Below are 20971 nucleotides of genomic sequence, written 5' to 3'. Positions count from 1 at the left end.
AGAAGTCCAAAATACTTCTAATTTAATTTTATTATGGTTTGGGATTGTTCTAAATTTGATCCGATTTTGTGATTATTCTTTTAGTTGGAAATCTGAATTAATCCTACCCATTTGATCAGTCATGTGGTATCGAAATCAAATCATGTAAATACCGATTATCGTCGAAATCAAATCATGTAATTTACTAGGGCACTACGTTCCCCAGCTTGCAGAGCTCATATATGAAGGAAATCAAGCAAAGATTCCTATATAAATTTCAAGAGTCAAATGGTAAGATATTTACATAACTAGATGCATGAATATTTCTCGATTGAAGTTACATTATATATGACTTTTCATGTGCCCCACCATTTGCACCAAGATTTTTTTATTTTGAACATATTATTTTTTAAAATTATCTTATAATTTTTTATAAATATAAAAAAAATTATTATAATATATATCCTTCAATATGAAAACTTAATGAAGATTTGAAAATTTTTTAAATATTAGTGACAAAATTTTACGTCGCTAGAACTACTTCTAACGATGGAAACTCTTTCTAAGTCATTAATACTTTAGTTTTTTCAAATTTAAAATTTTATATTTTTTAACTAATAGTGATGAAAAATATTCAACATAAATAATCGATGATTTACGATGATATTATGATTTATCATCATAAATAATTCATTATATATTCACGATGAATAGTTTTCATCATAAATTATCTTTATTTTTTATTTTTTTAAAAATTAACTATTGACGATGGAAATATAGTTTTGCATCGTTAATACTAAAACTATTAGCGATGGAAGTATTTTCATCATAAAAATTTGATAATTTATTTTTATTTTTCATCTTTTAATTATCTGCGACTAAAAAATTTATCGTTAAAAGTTGATTATTAGTGACGAAACTTGTTCTTAAGTTGCAAATACCTAATTTTTTAAAATTTTATATTTTTTAATTTCTCAATTATTAGCGATATAAAAATTTTTCATAATTTCTCAATATTTTTTAACGAAAAATTAGTATTCCATCGTAAATATTCTAATAATCTATGACGTTAATCTTTCCATCGTAAATAATTTTTATGTTTTAAAATTTTAATTTATCTAACTTTTTAATGTATTAATGATGAAATTTTTATCGATAATAACTTTTATTTGTGACATAAAATTAAATTTCATCATAAATAGTTGAATTATTTATGACACAAATTTATGTCATAAATATCTAAAAATATAAAATTTTTTATTTTAAGTGATAAAATTTTTTATCATAACTAATTGATTATTTACGATGGAATATGACTTTTCATCACAAATACTCATTATTTGTGACGTAATATTTTCATTGTAAATAATCTATAATTTTAAAATTTTTAAAATTTTTTATTTTTTCTCATGTATTAAAGATAAAAAATTATCATTATAAATAATTTAATTTTTATTGTCAATACTTCATAATTTATGGTGTATAATTTTTATCATAAATAATTTTTAATTTCTAAATTTTTTAAATTTTTTATTTTTTTCACGTATTAGAGATAAAAAAAATTTATCATAAATAATTGATATTTATGATAAAAATTTATTTTTATCACCAATATTTTATTATTTATGACGTAAATATTTCATCGCAAGTAATCTCTAATTGTTAAATTTTTAATTTTTTTTATTTTTTAAATATTAATGATGAAAAATTTTTATCGTAAATAACTAGTATTTACGATAAAAATTTAATTTTTATTATAAATACTTCTATTATTTATGATGAAACTATTTTTGTTGCTAATATTTGAAAACTTAAAATTAAAATAAATATTTTATTATTTATGATGATTAATTTTATCATAAATATATTTTATAATTACGATAAAAAAAATTTATCATAAATATGCATCTATTTATGATGAAAAATAATTTTCATCATAAATAAATAATTATTAGCGATAAATTTCTATTTTTATCGTAAATATCCTTATTTATGATGAAATATATTTTCGTCACAAATAAATTCATCACAAAAAATGATATTTTGTGCAGTGATACTAATATATTCTACAGATATTATATTCTTCTTTATTCTTTCATAAAGAATAAAATATTTGATGCCAATATACTTGCAAGTAATTATACTCTTCATATTATTGGAGGATCTTATTGTAAAATTATTAACACAATATATTGTTATCAATCTACTAATAGAATCAATAATTGTAAGTCCTGTAATAAAATTTCATTGCTAGATGGCCTATGAGAAAGTCTCACAATAGATTACATACTTTGCTTCCATAGTGGATGCAGTAATAAGATTTTGTTTCGCACTTATCCACGGTTTAACACCTAATATAAGTAGAAAGATATATCTAGTGATAAACTTCCTACCATCAGTGCATCCAACAAATTTCAAATTTGAATAACTAGTAAATTCAAGATGATCATATTGTTTGTAGGTGAGCATGTATTTTTTTGTACCCTACAGACAACACAAAACTTTCTTTGCTACTTTCCAATGCTTTGTTTCTGAATTATGTTAATAATACCTCATCATCAATACAGCAAAAGCAATATCTAGATGCTTACAAACGTGGGAATAGTTCAAACTCCTAACAATAGATGTAAAGGTATAGACCTTATTTCCTCTCTTTTGATCTCATTTCTTAAATATTGAAGTTTATTAAGTTTGTCACCTTTTACAATAGGAGTACATCCAAGGGAATATCTTTCTATCTCAAATCTCTCTAATACTTTAGAGATATAAGTCCTTTGAGATAGTCTTAGTAACCCTAAGAATCTATCTCTGTGAATCTCAATATCGATAACATAAGTAACTTTATCCATATTTTTTATCTTAAAATTTTGGAATAAAAATAATTTGATTTTCTTAAATAGACCAAGATCACTATTGGCAAGCAAAATATCATCAATATATAATATTAAAATTATGAACTTACTCTCACCGACCTTTAAGTATAAACATTTATCAATTATATTTTCTTCAAATCCAAAGAAAGTGATTATCCTATTATATTTGAGATATCACCGTCTAGAAGCCTATTTAAGTTCATAAATAGATTTTTTGATCTGTAAACTATATTCTTTTATCCACTGACAACAAGACCCTCATGTTGTTCTATATAGATATCTTCCTCTAGATCACCATTGAGGAAGGTTTGTTCTTATATCTATCTGATGCAACTTTAAGTTAAAATAAGCTATTAAGGCTATGGCAATCCTAAAAGTCTTTTGAGAAAATAGGAGAATAGATCTCTTTAAAGTCAATGCTCTCCTTTTGTATGAATCTTTTTACCATAAGACTGGCTTTATATTTTTCAACCTTATCATTAGGTTTCCTTTTGATTTGATAGATCCACTTGTAATCTATTGGTCACACCCCTTCAAATAGGTCAATTAATTCTCAGATAGTTTTTATCCATTGGGCTTAGCTTTTTTTTCATAGCATCCAACCAATTTAAGAGGTCGTCACCATTCATGGCTTGTAAGAACATCTTTGGATCATCATCTTTTTCATCAATATCATTTAGATATACCATATAATCTGGACGTATAATAGATTTTCTTATTCTAGTAGATATTCAGAGAGCTGTCCTTTGATCTGCTTGTACTGATGGTTGGACAATTGCTTCTTCGACAATAGGAACATCATGGGATGAAACTTGATGAAGTGGTGGTCCTTCCTGAATATTATCTCGAGAAATAACTATAAGAATCATCACTTCAATTTACTTTTTAGACATAGGATTTATTTTTTCTATTTTTTTAAAGATAATAACTCGAGGTTTTTTACTCCCACTAAATATGCTATCCTTTAGAAATCTAGCTTTATTAGTTTCTACTATATGTAGTGTACGAGATGAATAATAGAATCTATATTCTTTTGATCTCTCCAGAAAATCAATAAAAAAATCCCTGATCATTTTAACATCAAACGCCCTTTCTTATGGGTTATAAACTTTAGTTTCAGCTGGACAACTCTATAGGAACATATACCTAAACTAGATTTCTTAGCAGTCTATAATTCATGAGGAGTCCTTTGAACTGTCTTAATAGAGATCTTATTTGAGATATGCATAGTTGCCTTTATAGTCCCATCCTATAAGAAAATAGTTAGAGTTAAATACACTATCATAATCTGAACTATTTTTTTAAGTATTTGATTTCTTCTTTTCAGTGTATCATTTTGATCTCATGTGCCAGGCATTATATATTAAGGTACAATCTTCTGTTTCTTTAAAAATTTTACTAATAGTCCTAATCTTTATCCCATCTCAATATATCTACTATAATACTCGCCATCTCTATCGAATCTGATGACTTTAATCATTTTTTTTATTATCTTTTTATCTTTATTTTGAATTCTTTTAAAACTTCAAACAGAAGGTATCAATACATATATCATGAATAGTCACTAGTGAATATGATAAAACATTTTTCACTTGTTAGACATGAAAAAAAGGTTCGCATACATCAGTGTGAATGATTTTTCAAGTTCTTTTACTCTTTTTAGCATCCTTTTTACATATGTATGTCTACTTTATCTTTATGCAGCTAACACAAGTCTCAAAATCAATGAAGTTTAATGATCCTAATATCCCATCCTTTACTAACCTTTTGATCCTTTCTTCAGAGATATACTCCAATCTTCAATGTCATAATATAGAAGAGTTTTACTAATTCTACCTCTTTTATTATAAAAAAATTACAAAAAAAATTATTTAAATGAATGATGCAAAATAATTTATAAAGGCCATCACACAATAAACCAAAACCAACAACTATAGAGTCTTTTATTAGATCAAATTTAGAGTTCTCAAAAAAAATATAAAAACCAACTTTATCCAAAGCTAGTATAGAAATTAAATTTTTAGAAAAGAAGTATAAAATATATATCCTATCCAAATCTAAGATAAATCTAGAATCCAATATTATCATATTGTATCTAACTATCATGACAAGTGAACGTGCTTGATTTTCGATGACAATGGATCATTCACTTTCAGTTGAAGATCTTTTTGATAGAAAACTTTCAAGTTGTCGGCAATATATACAGGTGCATCAGAATTAATCCACCATATAGAATTATGATTTACTAAATTAGATTCAAAACACATAAGAGAGTAAATAATTTTTTTTTTTGTACGCACTACATACTTTATCCAGTTTTGCTTCAGATGCCCCTTCTTTTTATAGAAGAAGTATTTAGCAAATTTATCAATGACTTCATCTGATGCTATAGTTAATGCTTTTTTTCCTTTTGCCTTGGGTGCATCTTTTTCTTTACATGCTTCCCACTAACTTGATGTAAAATAAAGTTCATACCCTCTATCTTTTCTCTTCTCAATCTCTCCTCTTCTTATACATATTTGATTAATAATTTATTAATTATCCAATTCTCATTGCGTGTATTATAGGAGCATTAAAGATATCATACTTTGATAAAAGAGAAGTGAGAATAAAATGGATCAAGAATATATCTGATATAAAAATCTTAATATCATTTAACTATGCTAGCTATCATATCCCTTATCTCTATGATGTGCTTAGGTATACCAAATTTGTCTGTATATTTTGTGGACATCAATCTCATCATCAAAATCTTGGCCTTTGCTTTATTAGAGCCCACAAATTACTGCTTTGCAGCAATTAAGAAATTATTATGTATCTCATCACATGAAGGGATAGATCTTCTAATGTGTATGGACACATTGGATTTTATTAGAAGCAAACTAAAGCAGTTGGAATGCTTATATTTTTCAAAAGGCTCTTCTATTATGGTGTAGTTTCATCTGTAAGTGGTGAAGGTTCATCCACTTGGAACTCAAGATCAAAGTCAGCATATTCTAACTTAACCATTATTCTATCTTTCTACTTCAAGAATGTTGATCCATTAAGAATTTTTTCTATGCTGCTATCAGTCATTATGGAAACTAATACTGTAAAAAATACATGCTCATGTTATCATCAAATAGTACTTAACAAATAACAATAAAACTTTATTCAAAGTAAATGAATTTTTTGATATTTAATTTTGACAGGCAATCAAGTGCATTATTATGTCTCTCCTTTGGACGAGTGCCATAATATGCTAGTAGCTATACCCATTTAGTGATATATCATATCACTAGTGAACCTAACAAAAAATGCATATTGGGTACAAGAAAATATCATATATTTAGATATGAAAATATCACTCGATCCAATATACAATCCTACCATTTTATCCATCTAAACATCGAATATGAAGATGCTTCTTTAGAAGCGAATCAATATTTCAGTAATTTAGATGCAATTATGACATAATTTAAAATTTTATTAGATCAATTATATTTATTCAAAATTATTCATTATAGAGAATTTTTTGTTTTAAGAGTTCATGGTCATTTTTGTGATCGCATTGAAACAATCAAATAAAAAACTTTCAATTTTTTATAAATAGTATCAATAAATTTTGTATGCAAAATAAGACATGAATATATCATCAAGAATATGATAATATGCATACAATATTTTATTGGCATATAGACAAATTAAATAACACATAAAAAGCATGCAATATGCAAATTTTAGGACTTGTATGCAATAAAACCATATGACAGTGATCTTATTATAATTATCAAAAGATGTTATATAATAAATTTATTACGAAGACTTAATAGTAATCTGAGAGTCTTTATATAATAAACTTTATGGTAGGGAGCAAAGTGTAATTGTACAAGGATATTTATGCAATAAGTTTTTTATCAGGGGCTTAATTATAAAAGCTCCTTTATTAATAAACAGGGCAAACCAAGTTTCAGATTTCGGATCATAATGCAAAACCTGAAACCCATCCCCTTATCTTCTTCCTCCTCTTTTTCTAATCACAACCAATAAGGGTGGAAAACCCCCATGGCCGACGATTCCCTTCTTCCTAATCACCGTCGATGAGATATCGATTGACTACAACTATCGGTGGCCAATTTGAGACTATCATCCTGATCGTCGATGAGCCAGTGATTGAATGAGTTTGATGGGTGATTGGTGATTGGTGAAGAAAAAGGAGCAAAAACTAACACTCCTCCCATCTAAGTTTCAATCCGCAGTCGTCAGAAGATCTCAATTAATTGGCCGCTGACCTCTTAATTTGAAGGCCGACCACCCCTTTATGCCATCGATAGGAAGAGGGAACCATTGATTTGCCAAGATTTGATGGTTCCATCATCATCCTCGGTGATTGCCCCCCCTTCCCTTCCTGTGCGATTGTCCCAAAAACTTGATGTCGGCCCAGATGGTCGCTAGCATTAGGTCTTAAAGGGACATAATCCTTTTTTTTTAATTAGGATGGAAGATCGGGATGCAGGAGGAGAGGTCTCTGATGCCTTGGCTCCAGGGACTAGCCATTGGCCCATTCCGATGACTATCGGAGGAAGACTAGAGGTTCGACCATTGAGAAGAGAGGAGGAGGGCACGATGCTGATAAGCCAGAGCACTGTCATCTCCTTTTGTTCTAACTATCTTTTCCCCCTTATTTATTTATTTATTTTAACAAATTCTTTTAAAAATAGATAAATAAATCTATAGAACAAGTAGTGGATATGGAATCTAGAAACGGCTTCTGTTCGTGACACCTTCGATCAGTAACAACTAGCTAGAATGGCTGGTTAAATCTACATCCATGAAATTTTTATATGAACTCAAAGGCTTCAATTTTCAAACCAAAAAAACTATATGGCTCTGATACTATAAGATTAAAAATTTATGGGACAATTCAGCTTACATAATGAAGAAGCCATCAATGATGCCCAGGATCTCTTGAATCAACATGCTTTCAACCACAAGAAGAAACTGAGCTGTATGTACTCCTTGTTGTTTATGAGTAGTATCTTGATTTTTTAATTCTAACTCCGAATATTCTCGATAGGAAGGATCTTACAAGCTCTCGAATAAGTTGAGGATATGTTCGTAGGAAGTGTCCTTTTATAACGTACCTCATTTATTAAAGATAGAATCTAAATAGTCATAAAGACTAGAAGATGGATATTATCCGATTATTGTGTAGAGTTTGATTTCATCGTAATAATCATCAAATATATCTCTATCACTTTATTCGAGGTTTATCTTTAGTTAGAGTTCAGACCATATAAAATAAATTTCGATCATGTAAAATAAATTTCGATGTATGTTAGTATGGATCGTATTTGGACAAATTTAATTGGATAAATTTCAACAAAATCTTGAAAGTGCAAGCCCGATTAAGCTTTGTTTTTAAAATTTTTGATTGTCTTTGGCACTTGCACATCCCTATGTCGGCCTGAATTTAGAAACAAAATTTAGCGGCAATTCCGAGATGGAAGCCCAGACCCATCCCTGTGTCTCTGGGTTGCTTAGACAGCTGAAGGTTTGCTGGGCAGGTAATCTGATCGTGGAAAACTAATCAGAAAGAATTTTGGCTAAGTAAAACAGATCTAAACACTTGGCATTGGATTGAAGGATGAAATAGCTAAAACAGTGATATCTCTCCATGCTTCAGTTCAGTTGGAAACCGACAGATCCAAGAGACGTGGTTCTTATGAGTAAAACCGTGTGGCTTGGTGCTTATCGCGATACCAAAAACGAGATACGCTGAATAACTAAATCAACGCTGAATAACGTTAAAGACCACAGAGATAGTTGTTTAAGTCACTATTCTGCTATTTGCTAAGAACTAAATCAACGCTGGTCCAATGTGAGTCCTTAATCCTGGAAGCTTATTGAAATGCAGAAGTTGACTGCATTGAGCTCTGATAAAACTCAAACAGTCAACAAACCGTCTGTGACAAAAAATTATGTGGGGATACATGAGTTTAGGGAGTACAGATTCATAACCAGAGCATGCTCTGTACAGCTATCAAATTAATACTGAAGTTTAGTAGTGACCTGCAGTTAGGAGATGTTAATCATCCTTCATTCATTAGGACATGAGGCACCACTCTTCATTGGTTTATCACTATCGATGAAAAAAAGGAAGCTCAGAGACCAGTTGAGGACAGTCGGTGGTTGAGTTTATCCATAACTGGAACATGATCACAGATAGGTCAAAGATTTGACATAATCTTTAGGAAAAGCAAAGAATTCTATTCAATTTTTATGTAAGTTACAACATCAACACTACTAAAGATTTAAGGTATTTATCTTGAAGATATTTCTAGTCTTACCTGCTTCAAAGAACCAGTAACCAACACCACCCCACAATCCCCCTCCCTCACTGTTTGTGGATAGCCTCTGATGTTTTTGATAGGCACGGAATTTGAAGGCTCTTACCTCCTTGCACTGGTAAGGGTGTATATCAAGGATGATATGGTATATGTTAGGTATCAAACACCGGATTTGTCTCTACGATATGGTATTTGCTTGTTCAGAATATTGCTGAAAAGTGAGAACCCCACCTCACCAATGGTCCGATCGAATAATCAGCACTATGTTCAGACATTGCATCCCGTCATCTCGTATATTCCTCTTTTGCTTATCAAAGGACTCTGCTCATATTGGAAGAACACCATTTGGAATGGGTATTGGAGAAGAATCGCTTCGGTTGGTGATTGTCTCATGAGTCCTCTTTGATGGAGTGCAAAATTTTTACACGAAAATTTAGTGCCTTAGTGGGTGTTGCTGGTTTTTGACGGGAGGACAGGGGCTCTTCATGCATTGGACGCGCGAATACGTCAAATGTTTCACCCCTGGTGGTAACTGCAGCTATAATGTTTTATTATGAAATTACTTGAAGGGATTTAAAAAAAAAAAAGAGAGAGAGAGAGCCTCGGGGTGTCTCTCGTAAGTTATATTATATTCCTTTTTTTAAGAATATATTCTTTGGAAATAAGGAAAATGAAGTCTGATGATGACCTCATTTTAGTTTTAGTTTTGTTGCTGTTAGATTGGAACCTCACGTGGTGGTATAAACTTTTCTTCTTCCTGCTGCTTTCTCGACAACCCATCCTCTTCTATTGCTAGTGACGTAACAAAACAAAGGAAGCATGCAATTTGTAGTTAACGTGGAGTTGCCATGTCTTCGAGTGGCCAATTGACTTGTGTAAATTGGCTTCCATACATTAATTCATTCTAGGAAGAAATCAGCTTGGCACTTTAAAAAAAAAAACCAGCAAAATGATTGGCACTTCTTTTAAAAAAAAAAACAGCAAAATGATGATGAAGACAACAATGGAAAATTTAATAGAAATCATCATCATCTAGCTTCAAATGAGTCACTCATATTACAAGTCAAGTCTCATAAAGAATCCTTGAACATATGCCAAATATCAAACTGGTTTCTACCATATGGCATTTGATTGTATAGGTGCTTTTGTTTATTATCATCCAATGAAATTCCTTAACCTGAAAGTTCCAAAATTGCCTCGTCCAAAATCAACAAGAAGGGTAACAAATTCCATGAGATCCAGAACTACTTGTGTTTCTGTCTCGTAGGGTTAATGAAACAAAACCTTCTAGCTGACACTAAGTTTTATGAGACCATGAAATCCTAATTACAATCAATACTCTCTCCCACCTACTTCAACAATCAGAGCCCACAATAGTAAGGACAACACAACGCGTGCTTTCTTTGATTTGGCAATCTATAACAGACACCCGACACAGCAGAGCATTTGATCAAAGGGTGGGTTTGCACATCAGCCCAAGTGTTCCAAATTATTCCATGTTCCGAGGTTTGTGGGATGCTGTTATCTCAATACTTCAAGGTTTCGACCTATTATTGCGATAGAACACTTAAGAATAGAAGAACAAACTGCTACTTTACCAGCACCTCTTTCATTAAAGAAAAGAACACGGTGCCAAAAAAAAAGGAAAGAGCAATACTATGACTCGGGGCAAAAGAAAATAAGCATGTTTGTCATTTTTTTAATCTGAAGATCACAACAAATTCAAAACAAAACTCTGATCTATAACTCACTGCTCCTCAGATGACCGAACAGCTTACTTTACAGATGGTGACACTTTAAATGGCAATAATAGCCTCCACAATTTAGAAGCCACACCATAATCATCAAAGTCAGCATGGCATCTGAAGTGAGAACATCAGACCCAGCTTCTGATAGGCAAAGTCCTCTCTGCTTCCGCACTTATTTATTGCAGATGGAATTTTCATCACATGGTATCAGATACGTAGTCATAAGGACTCAATAATCCTGAAGTTATACTGCACAAATAGAACATAAGCGAGTAAGAGACCAAACAAATTTAAAATGATACATTACTACAAATAACAGCTTGATTGAATGCAATCGCCTACCAAGAGCTTACACAACTTGCTGTTTGCCAACACGTCCTGCTTTGCCACCTTCCTTTACCTACAATTAGAATTTTTAAGTTTGACATTTTCATAAACCAAACTAGGAATTTATGGTCATGAAGTTTGTTGGGAAGTGACAGATCAAAAATTTGTTTACCGAGTAGAACAGGATGCAAAGCAATCTTAATCAATTATATTGTTTGCAGCTATAACAATAGCATATTGAACAACCCTTCCTTGTAAAAATGTTCAGTCCAACAAACTAAAAGTAGATAGTTAGCTTAAACCAAGGAGCGTGTCCTGCTTAACCAGAGTTTGGTTTGTTCCTTGCTGGTAAACAAGAAGCTGTTCCACAGAATAAAGCATAGAAGAAACAGGTGGCCCTTTTATTGAAGCACCAAAATGGTTGCCATTCGAGGATATGGGCATACATTGGAAGGATAGACAACAATGCAGCTAGATGAATTTAGGACATATGTTTTCTCTTGTACCACATAAAGCTCATGAAGTCTCACTGATGGTTTTAGCCTTATATATATGCCCTTGCAGTAAGACATCGGTCCACGGAATTGAAGGGATGCCAACTCTCATAGGAAGAACAGCACCTAAAGAGTGATCTATAGTATGTCACATGACAGGCTTTTTCCACCACAAGTGAATCAATTTCCCTTATCATAGACAAGTCAAACAAGATCACTTATATATCGTTTTGGAGAGACATCATTCAATCATGTGTCAACGAGAACGGATCTGTAGAGGTATCAAATTATTTAACTGCAGCTACTGTCACTTGAGACATCACAAAACTCTTTGAGCTTTTGGAATTTAAACCTGGGAGACGGACCCCAAGTTGGACAACCCTTCATTGATCCTTCCAAGCCCCATGACACCATGAGACCAACTACTCACAGCAGTAGATATAAAGAATATTAAATGACCAGACAGAAGATACCTAATTTTGCTAGTAAAGAACTCACATTTTCCATGCCAAACCACTCCAATTGCATGCCAAAAAAAAATTTTCTTACCACTTCTTTGTTCTCGTAGTAATTGTTCAAAGCCCACTGATACTTCGACTGGTCCAGTCCAAACCAATTCGCCAAGTACTCATCCAAGCTCGAATGCACTGCCAAAACCACCAAACAACAGCTCAGAACTCCTGGAATTTAAAGAATTGAAAAGCCATGCCCCACCAAAAAACCCAAAACCTTCAAAAAGATACCATCTTGGACTTTGGCAATGGCGTCCCAGAAGAACCCAAACGCGGAGGTCGACGACCGGGTGGTCGGCTTCCCGAAACTAGGAGGGGGGGCCTGAACCGGAGGAGGAGGAGAGGAATGAGCCTTGGGCGGCAAAGAAGCCGCCTTTCTAGGGTTTGCGCTGGGGCTGGCGACAGGAGCTCTCGGGCCCTCGGAGCGCTTCGGGGTTGCCGGAGGGGTCAGGAAGACGGTGTAGCTACCGGCTTTTCGAATGACTGGCGGCGGCGTCAGCTCTCGCGGCTGCGCGGCCGCCATGATCGACCTCCGAAGGCTGATCAGAACCTCCTCCCAGGGTTAGGGTTAGGGTTTGGGAGCACGGGAAGCCAGCGCGACGGGAAGCTAAAGGCCGTCGTTCGACCACGATGCTGGGGTCTTAAACGGAATATCCAAGGTTCAAAAGAACATCGTCCTTCTCTCCGAACAATGTTAACAGGAAGAAGTTATTTAGCCTTTCTTTCTGCTAAATATCTAGTTCGCCACTACAAACAAAACCTTCGCGCCGTGGGTGGTTTAGATGGCGGGGGTATTTTAGGAAAAATAAGTTTGATGGATACGGGCGTTAGTTCATTGCATCGGGGGCACGTGGTCGCTGTATCCGACACCCGGGTATACTTAGCCGCGGAGGAAGATTAGTAGTCTGTGCATCGCTCTTCGTATAGATAATGAGCAATAGCCAATCATGGACGTTGATAGTGCATCGGATGGTTCAGATTCATTTGTATGAGCTGTAAGGTACCGAGTCTAATACGGCGCCTCCCTCGCAGAATTGGGGTGCGGCCGTGTGTGCGGTCCGATATGACCCCCGACATGAGAGGATAAGCCAGGACAGCCGACACGAAGGCATATGGGACAGCTGGAAAGGAACACAGCGGCCACTGTATTGTCATGCGGTGGGCTCCCGCCGGCAGGCTACGGCCGTAGAGGATTCACGGGACTGGGGTTCATAAGGGACCATCGAAACACACTCGGGATTCATACGCGATATTGTATCGTTGAGCGAGGAAAAAAACAGTAGAAATGTTGCTGATTACTGGTATTATGCTAACATTGGACACGTGGGCACTTGATTTTGGTTTAAATATACAGGTTCGCTGACTTCAGTGGATTCATTTAGGTTGCGATTTGGTGTATAGAATCGTAGAATTTTTTAAAGATTAAGAATGATCAGGTGTGAGGCTATTTCTTTAACTCGTAGAGATATGCTGGACTTTTCAGTATTGTTTTGTCATTGATATTGAGCCCATGTTTGTAAATTACTGCAAGATTGAGCTGAAAATCTTTCAAAAAATAAATTTAATCCGTCTAGTACATATTTTCTAAATTATGTACATAGATTATATGTAATATTAGGATATGGAACTTAGCCTAGTCCATATTAACTAATTCTCTTCCAGTCTATTTCTATATGACAGAAAAAAAGATGTGAAAAGATCTTTTTTTCTCTCTTTTAGGATTTGAACCGGCCTATTTTGCAAAAAATTCTTTGAATAATATGGATATGAGTCAATCCTAATTTGTGTCCCTATGAATCATGTTGGAATGCATAAGATTATCCAAACATGTTCCAAATAGGAATTTGCTTCAACTCTTCTGGATGACACCAAAAGTGGCAATAACCAATTTATTAATAAATTTTCTTGGTGCTTCTATCATAAATGTGTAATCAATTCTAATCTCCAGGGAATGACAATGATGTCATCTTGAATGAGAAAAGCCATATAATAATATCAAATTACAAAAAAATAATCATGCGGATGATGCATGGGTTTTCTATACTGCCATTCAAAATTTATGAGCCATGACTTCTTTCTCAAAAAAAAAAAAAAAAAAATTATGCTATACCAGATTTTCAATATCGATGAATGTGTAATAGAATAATTAACAAATATTCATGGATATGAAATTTTTTTGTGCACCACCTTCGATATAGAAAATCTAACGTAGAGTGCACCACTTATTTTATTTGATCATATAGCTATCACTTTTCAATGTGTATTTAATATTTATAGTTCTATTTTTTCGTTTGAAATTTTGAATGATAAAAATATCCTTCTTAAAAATTATAATATTCTTTCTTAAAAATTATATCTTTTCATAAAAATTATGACATTCCTTCTCTTTCAAAAAAATTATGACATCCTATGCTGATATTATGACATTCTGTACTAAAATAATAACTTTCTGCATATGATATCATAATTTTTTTACAAGATATCATAATTTTTATGAAAGAATATCATAATTTTTATGAAGGGGTGTCATAATTCTGTGAACGAGGAATGTCATAATGTCACGCCCCTGATCCGAGATTTGTGAATCGAGGGTCGCGGCAACCGCCGCATACTCATGAAGAACTCTCTCCATAAGCATGCAAGGCATCTCATCACGATATCAATGCATCGCAGCGGAATAAATTCAAATAATTATTATTCAATTGTAATTCAAGTAATTAAATCAAATGTCTTACATCCAATAAAATTTTTTCACTAATAATAAAACAATAGATCTAAGTTCAATGAAGTTGACAATGCTAATCTCGCTTCTAAAAGTTCTGTCCCAATATTTCATCCCACGCTCGAAATTAATTATCTGAAAAATAGAAAGAAAGGTAATGAGCTAGACAGCCCAGTAAGTAACAAGTATCTCTATCAGATATTTCAGATATTATATAATTTTCAAGAATAATGCTGCAAATAAACATAAAAATAAATTTCATGCTGATTTAATGCAAATCCAATAATTTTAAATATTCACATATAATATAATTATAAATCCGATTCGATTCAAAACACTCTAACTCAACAGCCTCGACTATGACCAACGTTTAACCCCGATTGGCGGGGTCCACAGAATACCAGCGCATAACCCCCACTGGCAGGGTCCACAAATACCAGCGCACAACCCCCACTGGCAGGGTCCACAAACACTAGCGCACAACCCCCACTGGTAGGGTCCACAAATACCAGCGCACAACCTCCACTGGCAGGGTCCACAGAAACATAGTTAGGCTGAGAGCATAAATCCGATCTGTATCAAAACACTTTGTATCATAATACATCATAAATATTTCACTGAACATGTGCATAGATCGACGTACCATAATATTTCAAAGGCACTTTTCTTTCAAAACATAATTTCATAAATCATGCATAATTTCAGAGAATAATTATTTATTTTCAGAATAAATATGGAATATCTCGAGAAGATGATTCATTACTTACCTTTCACGGAGCACTGAACGAATAGATCGACTAACTTTTAGTAGATTCTTCCGCGCCTATTATCCAAAATTATATTTTTACATTAAGTTAATTCAAAATTAAATCTAACAAGTCCCAAAATTAAAATCTCGCTTAAAATCAGACTCGTCTCTAAACTCGATCAGAATCATCAGATGAAGCCTTCCCCTATGCTAATCTTAGAAGGATAACTTTAGAGAGAGAAATCCATCAAGAGAGAGAAAAATAAGTTAGAGAGAGAAAATCTTAGAGAGAGAAAGTAGAGAGAGAAAGTCCAATTTCAGATAGAGAAAGTCAGGGTTCAGACTGAGAGAAGAGAGAGAAGAGAGAGAAACTCTCTCTCTCATCAATTTTAATTATTTATTTATTTATTTATTTATTTATTTGTTCATACATATATATATATATAAATATATATATTTATTATTATTATTATTATTATTATTATTATTTTTCTTTTCTTTTTGTTCTTTTTCCTTCTTTCTCTTTTCTTTTTCTTCTTTTTTTCTTTTTCTTTTTTTCTTGGTTCTTCCCGTGCCGGAACAGGGGACCGATGTGGCCCATGTTTTGCCGGGCCGTTCAGGCCACGGCCACCGCGGCAGAAGCCGACGGCCGACGGGGGCCACTCCCCCCGGTCACGGAGGAGCGTGGCCGGCGATCAATTCCGATCGCCGGCGTCGGAAAATCCAAAGAAAAAACTCAAAAACAGGGTCTCTTTCCCGTTCGAAAATCGGCGACTCTCGTCGCCGGCAGCCGCGCACAGGAGCATGGAAGGAAGGAGAAGAAGGAGGGAAAGAAGAAGGAGACTCACCTCAGCCTCCGGAGACCTCGTCGACGGCAATCACGGTGAGAAATCAAACGGTGTCCGCGGCCTTCGATCGAGAAAAACGGAGAGAAAGAGAGAGGGAGGAGGAAGATGTTGGGTCTCAAGGGAGAGGGGGTCTTCTTATAGGGGATCCTAGGACTCCGAGGGGTCCTAGGAGTTCGATTTTGCCTTGGTTTAGCCGGAGAAGAAGACTCCTATCGGGAGTCTTCTTCCCGGTTTTGCATACTCTATTTTTTTTTTTTTTTGGGGGCTATAACATTCTTCACCCCTAAAAAGAAATTTCATCCTCGAAATTTTTCATACCTGTCACCATTATATTGAAAGCCTGTGGATTCTGTTGAGTAAGCACATAAACTCTTCCCTGGGTTTTAGAAATCTGTCCGCCACCCTTATGTTGTCCTTCATGAGTTCTTTTGCCAGCTTGATTTTCGGTATTTAGCGGGCAGCTAGCGATTTTATGATCCATCTGACCACATTTGAAACAAGCACCTGTATTCCAATAGCAATCCTTGTCTGCATGATTTTTGCCATATCTGGAGCACGGCTCACCATCAATCTGTTGAGTCTTATTGTCTACTGTTCCCTTAGCTGATCTTTTGATGTTTTTATTATTCTGCCCTTGTGTATCATTTGATTTTGCTCTCTTTCTTTGCTTTCTTTCCCTTTCCATGCGTTCTTCATTGACTTCCCTTTCAATTATCAGTGCTTTGTTTACCACATCGGCATAAGTTGTCAATTCATATGGAACCACTTGTTTTCGAATCTCAGTTCTCAGTTCCATCTCAAACTTGTGAACACGTTCTTGCTCACCATCCACTAATCTCGGAGCAAATTTTGCTAACTCTGTAAATTTTGCTTCATATTCAGTCACACTCATACCCTTTTGCTTCAAATAAATAAACTCTTGCTCTTTCTGGATCCTTATACTCCGAGAAAAATACTGATCATAGAATGCAATTTGAAATCTTTCCCAGGTAAGTATTTCGCCGTCTTGTTCATGCTTGCGCTGTAGTCGCTGACACCAGTTGTATGCTTCTCCTTGTAGTAAATAAGCTGCATATCGAATCTTTTCTTCATCAAGACACTCTTGGACAGCGAAAGCCTTTTCTATCTCTATTATCCAGTTGTCAGCCTCCAAAGGTTCAGTAGTCCCCTTGAAAGCTAGAGGAGCAAGCTTTTTAAATTCTGAAATATTGTTCCGTTGTACTGGTTGCTCTCCATGTTGTGGTGGTGGATGCTGATATTGTTGTGTATCTCGTTGTATCTGCTGTTGTTCAAATATTTGCTGTTGTATTTGTTGTTGCGCTTGTACCATCCTGATTAGGGTCTGCATTAACTGAGCCATATCTAGTTCTTGACGTGCTCTCGAAGCACTCCCATTAGGATCTACGACTCCCTCCTCCTGAGGGGTGCCACTGGTCAGATGGGGAGTGCTACCATCCCGTGGTTGTGATGTCTCTCTTGCAATTCCTTGAGTAGTTCTTGTCATTCTACGGGGAGGCATGGTAACCTTGTAGTAGTAAAACCTTATTAGATTCATTTATCTATTTGTTAGGATGGGTTTATTATGATGCTCATACTTTAACGTCCCAATATTCCTAATGTTTACCCACCTACACTCATACTATGTCAAATTCTATGTGTCATAATTTATCCACTTATGCTCTGATACCATATTAATTGTCACGCCCCCGACCCGAGATTTGTGAATCGAGGGTCGCGGCAACCGCCGCATACTCATGAAGAACTCTCTCCATAAGCATGCAAGGTATCTCATCACGATATCAATGCATCGCAGCGGAATAAATTCAAATAATTATTATTCAATTGTAATTCAAGTAATTAAATCAAATGTCTTACATCCAATAAAATTTTTCCACTAACAATAAAACAATAGATCTAAATTCAATGAAGTTGACAATGCTAATCTCGCTTCTAAAAGCTCTGTCCCAATATTTCGTCCCACGCTCGAAATTAATTATCTGAATCTAAAAAATAAAAAGAAAGGTAATGAGCTAGACAGCCCAGTAAGTAACAAGTATCTCTACCAGATATTTCAGATATTATATAATTTTCAAGAATAATGCTGCAAATAAACATAAAAATAAATTTCATGCTGATTTAATGCAAATCCAATAATTTCAAATATTCACATATAATATAATTATAAATCCGATTCGATTCAAAACACTCGTAACTCAACAGCCTCGACTATGACCAACGTTTAACCCCCATTGGCGGGGTCCACAGAATACCAGCGCACAACCCCCACTGACAGGGTCCACAAATACCAGCGCACAACCCCCACTGGCAGGGTCCACAAACACCAGCGCACAACCCCCACTGGTAGGGTCCACAAATACCAGCGCACAACCCCCACTGGCAGGGTCCACAGAAACATAGTTAGGCTGAGAGCATAAATCCGATCCGTATCAAAACACTTTGTATCATAATACATCATAAATATTTCACTGAACATGTGCATAGATCGACGTACCATAATATTTCAAAGGCACTTTTCTTTCAAAACATAATTTCATAAATCATGCATAATTTCAGAGAATAATTATTTATTTTCAGAATAAATATGGAATATCTCGAGAAGATGATTCATTACTTACCTTTCACAGAGCATTGAACGAATAGATCGACTAACTTTTACTAGATTCTTCCGTGCCTATTATCCAAAATTATATTTTTACATTAAATTAATTCAAAATTAAATCTAACAAGTCCCAAAATTAAAATCTCGCTTAAAATCAGACTCGTCTCTAAACTCGATCAGAATCATCAGATGAAGCCTTCCCCTATGCTAATCTTAGAAGGATAACTTTAGAGAGAGAAATCCATCAAGAGAGAGAAAAATAAATTAGAGAGAGAAAATCTTAGAGAGAGAAAGTAGAGAGAGAAAGTTCAATTCCAGAGAGAGAAAGTCAGGGTTCAGACTGAGAGAAGAGAGAGAAGAGAGAGAAACTCTCTCTCTCATCAATTTCAATTTTTTATTTATTTATTTATTTATTTATTTATTTATTTGTTCATACACATATATATATAAATATATATATATATATATATTATTATTATTATTATTATTTTCTTTTCTTTTTCTTCTTTTTCCTTCTTTCTCTTTTCTTTTTCTTCTTTTTTTCTTTTTCTTCTTTTCTTGGTTCTTCCCGTGCTGGAACAGGGGACCGATGTGGCCCATGTTTTGCCGGGCCGTTCAGGCCACGGCCGCCGCGGCGGAAGCCGGCGGCCGACGGGGGCCACTCCCTCCGGTCACGGAGGAGCGTGGCCGGCGATCAATTCCGATCGTCGGCGCCGAAAAATCCAAAGAAAAAACTCAAAAACAGGGTCTCTTTTCCGTTCGGAAATCGGCGACTCTCGTCGCCGGCAGCCGCGCACAGGAGCATGGGAGGAAGGAGAAGAAGGAGGGAAAGAAGAAGGAGACTCACCTCAGCCTCCGGAGACCTCGTCGGCGGTAATCATGGCGAGAAATCAAACGGTGTCCGCGGCCTTCGATCGAGAAAAACGGAGAGAAAGAGAGAGGGAGGAGGAAGATGTTGGGTCTCAAGGGAGAGGGGGTCTTCTTATAGGGGATCCTAGGACTCCGAGGGGTCCTAGGAGTTCGATTTTGCCTGGGTTTAGTCGGAGAAGAAGACTCCTGTCGGGAGTCTTCTTCCCGGTTTTGCATACTCTGTTTTTTTTTTTTTGGGCTATAACACATAATTTCTATGAAGGAACATCATAATTTTGTGAAGGGATTCATAATTTTTTTGAAAGAAAAAAAATATCATAATTTTTATGAAGGAGTCTCATAATTTTTAGAAAGAGATATTATAATTTTTTAAAAAAAATATTTTCATCATTCAAAATTTCAAACAAAAAAAAAAAGTAGAACCATAGACATTAAATCGGTGTTCGAAAGTAGTGGCTACGTAATCTAATAGGAATGATGTGCCCCATATCAGATTTTTTATACCATGGATGGTGCACAAAGAATTTCTCCTTATGGGTTATGGGTATGGATAAATTATTATTTTTTAAACTAAAATAGTTAAATTTTAGTGGCTTGGATCTCTCTCTCTTTTTTTTTTTTTTACTCTCTCTCTCTCTCTCTCTCTCTCTGTGGGGTGGGGGTTTGTTTAAATTAATCACCGGCTTGGACAGTCAGGGAGACTTTTGTTCCTCTCTCTCTCTCTCTCTCTCTCTTTGTGGGGTGGGGGTTTGTTTAAATTAATCACCGGCTTGGACAATCAGGGAGACTTTTGTTAAGACGTGATGTTTTTTGGGGTGGGGGGGAGTGCATACAGACACAATGTTTTTAATGTCAATAGAGTAAATGCAGTTTCGTGCTTCCACAGCGGTACTTATTTGCT

At 34.6% G+C, this 20971-nt stretch overlaps 1 protein-coding gene across 1 annotated transcript; it reads right to left on the bottom strand.

Annotated features, from left to right (window-relative positions):
- Positions 1 to 10840: 10840 nt before the first annotated feature.
- LOC105050380 (uncharacterized) lies at positions 10841 to 12941 on the bottom strand. The gene is made up of 4 exons (XM_010930369.4): positions 12494 to 12941; positions 12300 to 12397; positions 11272 to 11329; positions 10841 to 11178 (listed from the first exon to the last, which is right to left on the bottom strand). The coding sequence occupies exons 1-3, from the start codon at positions 12783 to 12785 to the stop codon at positions 11279 to 11281; spliced, it is 441 nt and encodes a 146-aa protein (XP_010928671.1). The 5' UTR covers positions 12786 to 12941; the 3' UTR covers positions 10841 to 11178; positions 11272 to 11278.
- Between the last annotated feature and the right edge of the window lie 8030 nt (positions 12942 to 20971).

The sequence above is a fragment of the Elaeis guineensis genome, chromosome 8, assembly GCF_000442705.2.
Source record: "Elaeis guineensis isolate ETL-2024a chromosome 8, EG11, whole genome shotgun sequence".
NCBI lineage: Eukaryota > Viridiplantae > Streptophyta > Magnoliopsida > Arecales > Arecaceae > Elaeis > Elaeis guineensis.
This window is presented reverse-complemented; position numbering and strand designations above follow the sequence as displayed.